General features: G+C 33.4%; 1 protein-coding gene across 7 annotated transcripts; it reads right to left on the bottom strand.

Moving 5' to 3' along the window:
• Positions 1–1,249: 1,249 nt before the first annotated feature.
• LOC124942386 (CSC1-like protein At3g54510) lies at positions 1,250–11,130 on the bottom strand. 7 transcript variants are annotated; one of them, XM_047482883.1, is made up of 11 exons: positions 10,944–11,130; positions 10,703–10,854; positions 10,185–10,344; positions 9,273–9,336; positions 7,108–7,320; positions 6,404–6,595; positions 4,361–4,659; positions 3,982–4,261; positions 3,307–3,585; positions 2,599–2,832; positions 1,250–1,541 (listed from the first exon to the last, which is right to left on the bottom strand). In XM_047482883.1, the coding sequence occupies exons 2-11, from the start codon at positions 10,761–10,763 to the stop codon at positions 1,377–1,379; spliced, it is 1,947 nt and encodes a 648-aa protein (XP_047338839.1). In that variant the 5' UTR covers positions 10,764–10,854; positions 10,944–11,130; the 3' UTR covers positions 1,250–1,376. The 7 variants fall into 7 exon arrangements, with proteins under 7 accessions (XP_047338839.1, XP_047338840.1, XP_047338838.1 ...); XM_047482884.1 differs by having other exon boundaries at positions 10,703–10,781; XM_047482882.1 differs by having other exon boundaries at positions 10,204–10,344; positions 10,703–10,781.
• Positions 11,131–11,353: the final 223 nt, after the last annotated feature.

Genomic DNA, 11,353 nt, shown 5'->3' with positions numbered 1-11,353 from the left:
CCTAAACAAAAAAAAACTAAAATTTGAATTTTGAAAATCCAAAAATTGAGTTTGTTATTATTGAATTAATCCTTAAAATTAGTTGCCCAGAAAGTTTCCTAAACATGTTTCTAATGATGTTGGACAACTATTTGGATCATGTTTGATATATCTCGATAATGTTTGATCAAAATAAAAAATTTCAAAATAATTAAAAATTTTGAGTTATTGAATTGGTCCAAATGAACAATCAGTGTTCATGTTTTGGTACCAATCAAGTATATAAAGTATAAAGAAATTATTTGTAAGCTTTTTACACTTCAAAACAACTTTAAAATCAAAAACCTGATTTTTGGCCATAAACTATTTTGAATGAATTGATCATCACCTAGGTCGATTAATATCATGAGATGATATTCTAAATGTTCCTATGAGCTTTGTGAAGTTACCCAGACCATTGGATCAAAGAATACATTGGTTGGTAAGAAACACCGAAATTCTTTTTGGCATGTGATAATTGATTATGTACATATATAGTCAAGATAATGAAAAACCCTTACAAAAGGGATGATAGATGTAAAAGGGCATCCAAATGAAAGATTATCTTAAAAATATTTTATTGGACAAAAGAGAAACAACTTTAGATCTGACAATTTCATCTCATTTACGGGTAAGAAAGAGATGTACACATACTCAAGAAAACATCATCAAGTCAATTAGCGAGTATAAGTAACAAATGATTCCACCAAAAATCATGATATTATTATGATTATAAAAATTCGGGACGAAAATCCAACTAAATAAGATGTCGGGATGAGACATTTTTGGAAAAAAAAAATCATTAAAGAACAAAAACAAAATGACTTTTTAAGTCTTGTATGAAAACAAAATGACTTTTTAACTCTTGTATGGTCAAATATAATTCCCCATTTTAATAAAGTTAGATATACATATATTCTAAATTTTTAATAAAAAAAAAATTTATATTGATTTTTTTTATCAATTGCCTACCAAACTAAAACTTGAATTAAATTCTTTACAACTGTATGCCATTCACATCAAACTTATCCGTAACAAGATATTTAATCAATTTATTGTTTGAGTTTATATATTTGAAAAACTAATCTATAATAAGTTTTATTATATAATTTATGAATTATTATCTATATTATAATGTCATGTTTTAGCTCAATTTGACAAACATAACAAAAATATTTTTTTTTCTTCCAAAATAGATCCACATGAAACATGTACATACCAAACCATTCATAAAGAATAAAGAAATCCATATATATTTTTCTAGTTGATATTAAAAAAACAAGAGTAAACTCATAAATAATCAGAATCAAGTTATCTTGGAGTGTAGGATCAAAAGGCACTAAATGAAACAAAGAAAATCAAATTCTTTCTTGCGAAGAAGATATTAGTGGCTCTGTCGAACTTGACTCTTCGTCGGACAAATTCACGGGCTTCCAGCAAGAAGGGGAATATACATCGATCGCATTCACATAAGCATCCTTTACGCCGTTCTTCTCATCAAGTTCATCGTTATTCATTGCATTCTGATCCAAACACAAATCATGTTCCACTCATTACAATGTCCAATGATCAAGTGAAGTAATAATTATACTATTCTGGATCATCATCTAAAAATAACCAAACGAAAAAGAAAAAGAAAAATTACGATTTTCTAATAAGATACAACACTAACACAATGTTTTATATATTTTAGTCCTAATCAAGTTATAGCTTTGAGGAGAATTCTCAAATAGTTAATTAATTATTGCAATAAAACATAGGATGTCACTTGGAGGATCAAGACAATTATCCATAATATTATACTTTCTTTCATAGCAAACCTTCTTCTAAAGTAAGGCAATTTAAACTAGGGAAAAACTGTTTTGCACATCTTATTGGGAGTACAATCCTTCAGATATTCTTAATGTTATATTTGAAACATAATGGGTTGGTTAATAACAGGGGTATCAGGTTCTGTTCGTGTTCGGGTTGAGCAATACTAACTTTAACCTGACCGGTTTAGTAATAACTTTAATCTGACCGGTTTAGTAATTCGTGTTCAAATCTCTAACCTGAACTTGATATATTTATTTGCAATTGACACGAACCCGCTCTGATTGACCCGACTGAACTCGAACCAACCTGATGTAATTATTATCAGGTCTCTCTATTTCAAATTTAAATGACATCAACACAAAAGAAATCATGTTAAACGGGTTGACAGGTCTATTTTGGGTCATTTCAGGTCGATCGAATTTTGAAATGTTTATTAATAAGATTAAACAGGTCGACCTGAATTTTTTGTGTTCGGTTCAGGTCATATTTTTTGTGTCGGGTCAGAAATTGCCCACCCTAGTTAATAACAGACGATCTATTATAACATCTAAAATATAACAACATAGTTGTGTTATATTTCAAATGATTTGTACGACTATTTTGTTATTGTCTTTTCCGTTTATTTTTCCTTTTCCTACAAACTGACCACACCTAGCATTCTTTTATCCTTCTATTGCAAAGTTGATCCTTTTTCATTTTTTCTCTTATTGAAGTATGATTAGCAAAAAGATATAAACAAGTAAATAATCAACAAATGGAGCTTACCTGTATAGGGTAATGGTGAAATGAAGGAAGGAAACGGATCTTGCAGTACTCGTTAAAAACTACAGTTAGCAAGAGAAGTGGTATTGCAGCAAAGGAAGCAGATGGCTTTGACTTCAGACCAAAGAGACCAATCATATTGATTTGCATGAAAACAATTGCAAGAACAATATAGTGATGAATGTAAGGCCAATATTGACCACATGTCTCGTAGGCGGGCTCATATACATCTTCTATCTACCAAAATAATTTACATCTCAGTTATTAAGTTTTATATTATTCTCATCTGACAATGAAACAAGAATGTAATTCAAAAATAAAAGAACAGAAATATCACATGATTTTATCAGGGAATTGAATCTTACCAACTAGTTTTCATGTTGGTCGTGATATGAAAAATCTAAAAAATAGTTTGGTCATGATTTAGAAAAGAAAATCTGTATACAAAATAAAGCATAAATAATCTTATACCAAACGAAAACAAGAAAGAAATCACTATCAATTTTAACTTTGGCGATTTTCCAATGAGACCATGACGGTGACAAGATACTAGTTTGCAAAGAGGCACATTATTCTTTCCAAACCTAGCTTGTTCAAGTTATTAGAAGCAGCAACTATACGGTTTAGTTTGCTCATGAATAATAAAGAAATAGATGCAAAGCAATTCTCTGAGAAGGAATAGCTACAATTTGAAGGAGTTTAGAAGAGAACCTGATTGAGGAATACAACATATCCAAGGAAAAAGTAGACAATTATGAAGGGCAGAAGCAATGGAGCCACAACAGCATATGCCATACCAATTAGAATTGAGAGTGAGACTAAAGGAATAATTCTACAATAAGGAAATGAGTTCAGATAAACTTTTTCTCCCTTTCCACGCCCAATTGTTCGAGATCTTATGCCATCCCAAATAAATAAAGCAAGCTGAAGAATCTCCAATGAAAATCCCGACAAGCCATTTGTTAAAATGTATGTCATGAAGAAATCAGCCTGTTATTATGAGAACAGAGTGTATTTATAAGCCACTTCCTAGCATGCTTTCAAAAAAGCTCAAAAGACATTAAAAGTTAAAATAGAACCTCTCAGCAAAGTGCTGAAACATTTTTTATTCTAGTTTTTTTAAAAAGGTCATCGAAAATAACATAAACAGGTCATTTGAATAAAATGCTCTAAACGACAAATTAAAACAATAAGTCTACAAAGGCAACAAAAAGCAATTTCATATATGAATCAAGACAAGACACAAACAATAAACTTTTGAATCTGTCTGTGACTAACTTTAGTTTCCAAACATTTTTATAATTGGATTCGGATTCAGAAATACAAAGTGTTCCCAAATGGGGTTTCGTACACAAAACCAAAAGATTTGAAAAGGAAGAGACTTACTTGAGCAGAGACCGCCCTTGCAAGATGAGTAGGAATGTGCTTGGGATGAGAGAATGATTCTCCTATCTGATCAAGTAAAGACCCTGACAGGAGACTCAAGAAGAAAACATTTCCCACAAGAAAGTAAAAGACCATGTTGCAAACTCTTATCTCGTGTTTACTCCTTGATTCATATCCAGCAAGTTTAGCCAACCCAAGCATAGCAAATGGAATAATGTATATGAAACCATTCAGGATAGCACTCGGAAGATATCCTGTAATCACGGGGCCTAAACCAGGTCTGAAAAATAAATTATTTATCAGAAATAATCAAACATTTATGGAAAACCCTGAGAATAACATCACTTCAAAATTGCAATAAGTATTTTAAACTACTTACATCAAATAAATAGCCATCACAGGAGGAAACCATTTCTTCAACCTCTCGATTTTCGCTATTCCTTGAATTGCAGTAACAGGAATTGCAAAAAATATTGTAAGAATAGTTACTGAAACATAAAGGGAGATCTTATAAAGTGGCAAATGTCTATATGGAATGGCTAGATTCCTCCATAAAACATCTCTTGGTTCAGGGGCCATGTCTGTTATCCACATCAATGGATTCGGATGCTGTTGAGATTGTGCAACTAATGCTGCACCCCACCGAGTTTTGAATGTCACAAAAGCAACAGGCAACTCCTGTAGAATGAAAGAACAGTGCAAAATCTTGTTGACTTTTTTACAAAAGGAGAAAATATTATCAAGACTCATCAGATGAGGCATGCAGCCTTTTCCTTTTCTGGTACTTGAAGAAATCAATCAAAAATGTAAAAAGTAAATTAGTAACCATCTACATAAGGCTAGACTACCTTCAACAGGTATAGTAAGCCAAGAAACTAAGTAATATATACTGAAAACTGCTTGAGAAACCAGGAGCGTTTCAACTCTGATTACTACATTCTCAAATCATTCACTCAATGAGAGAAAAATATCCATATTTATGAAACATGGAAAACGAAACAACAGAAGACATTATTAAATGTGAAGTCCGGGGTAATATTCCTACTTGATGGATGATCTAGAAAAGAGTAACAAAATGATATACCGTGAAAAGCGGGTGGGGAGAGAGAAAAACAAAGGCTTGTGTAGAATTTTGTAGGGAGACGATTTTCTTCTAGTTCTGTAGAAAAATGAGGACAGAGAAAGAAACTACAAATGATCTTTTGTTGGGAAGACATACAACTTCAACAATTTATTGGAAAGGCAAAAGAGTGCTTTGGAATGAGCTTAGTTTGGTATTTTAAGGCTCCCCTTTAAACTAGGAAGTAAATTCCAGTCTAAACAAGAAGGCCCAAAATATCTTGATTCAACTCAAAAATGAGTTTACTTTGGGGACAATCGTTGAGCAAATAGTCGTTGTAAAAAAATTTCGCACAGTGGAGTCATGGGGTGTATGCAGAATGGTGACTGCTGAATTGACATAGTCGGTGCTAAAATTATCGTTGGAGAGATGACACTAAGTGCATGTGGTATCATGCCAAACATTTGAATTCTTAGGCTCAAATCTGAAATGGGATCAAAAATTTTGGTAGGATATCTCATTGGCCTACCAAATGAGATGGCCCAGCGGATCATTTGTAGACTCGTTGTCTGCTATGAGAACTTGAAATATCAAACTTTGTTCTAGCACCGCAGGAGAGAAGAGCAAGCAGGTGAGGCCTCGATGCTCCATAGGTGACAACTTCGAGAGAGATGAACGGGTCCTGATTCTGCAACGGAAAAGGTGAGTAGGACAATTGGAACCCTCCACCAATGGCAACTAAGACCATTGGAAGAGGCAGCAGAAGACAATTGAATGAACCGATAGAAACCTAGAACTCTGATAGAATTTTGTAGGGAATAATATTTTCTTCATAAATTTGGAATGACTAACTATTAGAAGGATGATACAACTTATAAGCAATAGAGAAAGAAACTAAATGAATGATCAAACAACTTCCTAAAAGCATAAATGAGCTTTTGTTGGGAAGACAAATAACTCCAACCATTTTCATAGAAAGGTAAGGAAGTGCTTTGGAATGAACCTAGTTTGATACTTATACTGCTTCTTTCTCCACACCATCGCCTGAATTAGAAAACAAGGAATCTGCACTGTATGAGATTTTGTTTTTTAATTGGATTCTAACCTTTTGTATCTATTTGTTTCCTTTCCCTTACACTTTATAGTGCAAAAGTGAACGCCCATCAGTTCACGACTCTTTTTAATGCTATAAAAGTTGACCTTCTTTTAAAATAATAAAAAATATATTCCTACTACATGGAGAAAGAAAAACATATCAATCCTAAATTGAGGATAGCCAGAAAATGGGAAAGTTTTTCATTATTCTTGAAGTCCAGGTCCAACTTTCTAGTTGCTAAGCTGTAGGTATTTGAAGGGGTTTACCTTTAGTTCTGTCCTATTTTCTTTCTGCATTTGATGTATTTTACAATAAAGTCCTTCAAGCCTTTCCTGGTAAAATGTTATCTGTGCTTCTTGTCCAAGCACTTCAGAAAGTGAGGGATCTACTTTTTGCTTCTTACTCAACGACTTACGTCTGTAGCCCTCTAGCTTCCCCGAAACATGCTTTGCCTCTTTCTGTGGAAAACAGTATCCTTTAGAAGTTTGCAATACAAAGTAAATGGAAGAGTGAAGAGCTATGACAATTACAAAATATGAATATAGGTGTCTCAGATCCCTCAACAAATGCATGTCTCCAAGGAAATCATTGTATCTACAGGGTCAAAGAACCGTATAGCTACATGATCAGTCATTTGAGCATTGTACTATTCACAAATATAAGCCTTAGATAAGATATAAACATAGCACACACCCATTAGCTCAAGTGGTAAGAATCTTGAACTTAAGAGGTTAAGTCTCAAGTTCGATTCTCAGTGAAAGCACCTCTTGATGTGCTCCTCTAGAGTAAAAAAAAACGCAACAGTCAAGAACTTTGTAGTATACATATCAATCAGATTTTGAGCCACTTGAAATTGTACTATTCACATCTATAAGGCTTATATAGATCAATTTTTCTAGAGTGGGGAGAGAAAGGAAAGAGCAGAAAAGTATTTGTGAAAACATAATTGAATGTTTCAAGAACATCTTACCAGTACTTTCTCAAGATCCTTTGAGTTGTATAAAATTTGATACGAGCGATATGCATAAGAATGGTGCTTTGCAAAAAAGTGATCTACGCAACAACTATAGGCCAGATGCTCTTTACATAGGGGTATCTCTCGAACTAGAACAGTAAATTGATCTGGATGATGCCTATTGTTCTGTAGCTGTTGGATCCTTTTAGCCAATATATCATCATATTCCTGGAGACGACAAGGTGTGGTACCACCTGTTATAACATCTTTTTGAAAGTGCCAGAGAAAACATAAATGAAGCCAGCAAAATACAAGAAATATATTGAAAAGATCCTGATTAGGATTAATTAATGTTAAGCATAATTTGGATTTAAAAAAGCAGGCTTAAGAGAATTCTGTTATAGCTGCTGATTTAGATGCCAGATGACCATTATGTAGTGAAAACTGTGCTAAGCCCTATAGTCTCCCTTGTATTGATATTTGCGAACTTGAATAGAAGCGGGAAACAAGACAGGTATGAAAGATAATATTACATCTGAGGATCCATGTAGTATTTTTCTAGAGGTCATTGCATAAAAAGTCGAAGAAAGCGAAAGAGTACTAACAAAGTAAAGCAATATATGGAAATGATAAACAAGGGAAAGCACAAAAACATAGAGAGCCTTAACGAGCTCTAAGATCCTCCAGGGTCAATAATGTCCACCGAATTAGTTGAAAGGGAACCAATTCCTAACCTTGACCATGGTCATGAAAATGGAATTCAGGAGCCAACATGCAAGTCTCGCCTTATTGGAAAATGTTTTTATGTTCCTTTCTGATTTGGTAATCCATGGAGTATCACACTTTAGAGTTGTTCCAGGCTAAATATCAGCAAAATCTGACTAGTGTCTTTCTTTGGGGTCAATGGACAGGTTGGGTCCCAATGGTGACTATCAGCACCGAGTGGAAGATTATCCCTCTCATTATGTGATGGACGATATAGAAAGAGCATAACAAAAGGATATTTCAAGGAAAGCGGGTGAGGAAAGAAAGGATCAAGGGAGCTTCTTCCTCCACACTTTCGCTTCAATCAAGAAAAGAGGATTCTGCACAAGATGGAATTATTTTTAGTTGATCGAAATCTAACTTTTCCTTTTAATATTTTCTTGTTTGAAAGGATGAAATCTATTTTATTAATCCAAATTTGTGGGGTGCATAAAAAGATGGTGAAAACCTATAAAAACCAGTTCAATACAAGTTATGATCTGAGTGGTCATAAGCAATCAAAATCTAGAACAAAATAGACCTAAAAATGAACCTCAAAATGAGGAACTCAAAAGTGATCACACTTTGCGTTCACAAAATTTTAATCATATAAAGCTTATCTTTCAAAAAAAGTATCTTAGTAACAGCCCAAGTCTTTAGGTTTTTTAGGCTAAGAAGCTAGATCAACATAACAAGGGTACAATACTTCATAAGCCCTATGCTTCTAAACTACTTGTTTACTTCCTAGTGCAGTAATTCTTTCTCCTTAAGAACCCATCTAGGTGTCATATGTAGTTTGACAGTCCGCAAAGGAGCGCTTTATAACACAAATGCATAAGTTGATTCACACGCTACTATAAAACATGAATATACCATAGAGTCAAAACTTACACCAGGGGACTAATGTTCCAATAAAGCCCGACTCAAACGACAAAAGGAAGATAACAGGATCTCGGCATCATGAAATCAACACAACTATCAAATGAGAATGAGAAGATAGTATCAATTTATTCAATATCCTTGAGTTTCATTTTATGCTGCTCCCAAAGTTATTAAATCTAATGTGATAGAAGATAAGATGTTGATTAATTGGAGTATCAAACACAGTAACTTCTATGCATCAAGCTGATACAAAATAGGGAAATGTTATTAAACCCTAGATAGGAAGGGTTGGTTGTTTTAGATGTTATGTGACTAAAACATGCAAATGGATAGTACTAGAATATAGTATTAGCCTATAAATAAGGCATAACCTTTGTACTGAAGATTAGTTTTCATTTTTTAATAAGATAATAGTTCGGAGTCTCACTTTCTCTAATTTTCTCTCAAGTCTCTAAAAAGTACAAACTCAATTGAGTGTTATTATCACAGGCCTCCTTTTCAGTTGACATCTAACTTTCCAGTCACAGGGGTGTAGAAGATTGATAAGGAATCACCTTGTAAAGAAGATACAATCCATAACATGATATGAAACACAAGCATGAAAAATGCACCCACAGCCTGGAAAATGATTAGAAAAAGAAAGAATAAAGTAAGATCAGTATCCTCAAAATTAAAAGGAATAGTCTTGTGAAATTGAGTATTAACTATTAAGGCATTGGCAATAAAGTTCATAGAATAATATATGAATAGGAAATGGGTTGTGCAAATATTACCAAGTAAATGAGTTTAAAGCAAAGCATATATGTCTAGCAACCTTGTTTTGTTTTTACAAAAAAATGCTTGCTTTTGAATTTAGCTTAAACCAGGATCAATCATATGATATTTATGAATCAACTACATATCACTAAGGAAGCCCATAGAAAAATGTAGCTACAACAGAAAAGATTATTGTAATTCTGATACATGTTAGGTAACACTAAGCCAACCGAGATCCAACAGTCAGGAAGGAACACAAATGGATGGCTGAGATGCAATAGAATATTAAGTTATTAAAGGGAAGAGAAGCTGTTCTTCTTGTCTTTTCTTTTCTTATTTCACATATGCTGGTAAATGGTAATATTAAAGGATGGCTAAGGTTAGATCATAGGCATCCATGAATTGGTGTAATGTCTCTTTCTCCTAGCCTTTAAGCATTCTTCTTCCCATCTATTGAACTATATTTTCTCATCTTCCTCTATATTTCTTACCCTAATATTTTAACATTAAAGAAATTCCTATATTGGAGAATTTTGTGTTGTGAGCATTTAGAGCCTCAAGCATGGACAAATTATTTTGAAACACTTCCTTTATATCATCCACAAATTTAACATTTACCCTCCTTTATACATAAAGTGACATACATTTAGTACTTAACTCTAAGAAACATATGAATGATTAGAAATGTCACCTTAACATATAGTTCTCACCAAATTTTTATAGACTTGCCTGTCAGAACCTTCATTGATGTGGGAAATAGTATAAGAGTCCATGGAATTCGAGCTCTTAGGTGGCCCATCAGGTGCAGTGTAATTGACTGGCAGTAGTACAAACAAACCGAGAATCGAGCATACAGAAAAGAATTTAATGCTGCAAATAAAACCCCAAACATTACATACCAAATAATGATTACTATTCCACCTTTTGTCTAGTATAATCAATTATAACAGAATTACATCTTCAAATTTGAGTTTATTTATAGGTGTAAAATTGCTTTAGCAATCAGCCAGAATGGGCGACTCTCTCTAAATATTAAACTAAAATTCAAAGAATAGAATTATAATTTTGAAATTGAAAGGCTTTCTTCTTTCAAATCCCGTTTTTTTGATTATTTATTTCGATTCCTAGTGATTATAACTATTCATCAAATCAAAGGCTGGTAAGGTTTTGCCGCATTGTATCAAATTAAACCACATGTGAAGAACCTAGAAAAATACATACAACTGACCCGAATTTGAAGAGTCTAACAAGAACAAGGCCATCAAGTCCTCCAATTTCAAGTACTTCATCTTCAGTGACACGAATCGCTTTGGATATCCATGACAGACAAGGAATTAAGCGATTGACAGTCGAAGTTTGATCGAAAGGTATGCGGTGCCTCTGTGAAAGGAGGCGAGGGAAGTATATTCCAGCGTTGGAACGCTGTTTTCTTAAGATAGAGAAGAGGATGAGTATGAATAGAGACAAACCTATGTTAATGGCAGCGGAAGCAAACAAACCCTCTGCTTTCATGATCGACGGCGAGTTGAGGATGTTGAAACTTCGTTAGAAAACGTTGATTTGATAACTGAAACATGTTTGCTGATTGATGAGAGAGAGGCCGAAGGGATAGGGAGGTGACACCTGCTACCATGGAAGGAACGTGGCGAGGAAATAGTGATACTCTCATTGTATACCAGACATACAAAGTTCAGTTTCTCTTTTCATCTTTAATCAGATCAATTTTCAAAAATATATTGAAATGTTTTAAATTGTATTCTCATACTTTTTTAAATGAATTTGTTTGTATGAGAAACTAAAAATAATCCATTCTTGAGTTTCTCATTGGATTAATCTATTTTATTTGAACTTATATTTTATTTATAATCGACAAAATTGT

Source organism: Impatiens glandulifera, chromosome 6 (genome assembly GCF_907164915.1).
Source record: "Impatiens glandulifera chromosome 6, dImpGla2.1, whole genome shotgun sequence".
NCBI classification, from domain to species: domain Eukaryota; kingdom Viridiplantae; phylum Streptophyta; class Magnoliopsida; order Ericales; family Balsaminaceae; genus Impatiens; species Impatiens glandulifera.
This window is presented reverse-complemented; position numbering and strand designations above follow the sequence as displayed.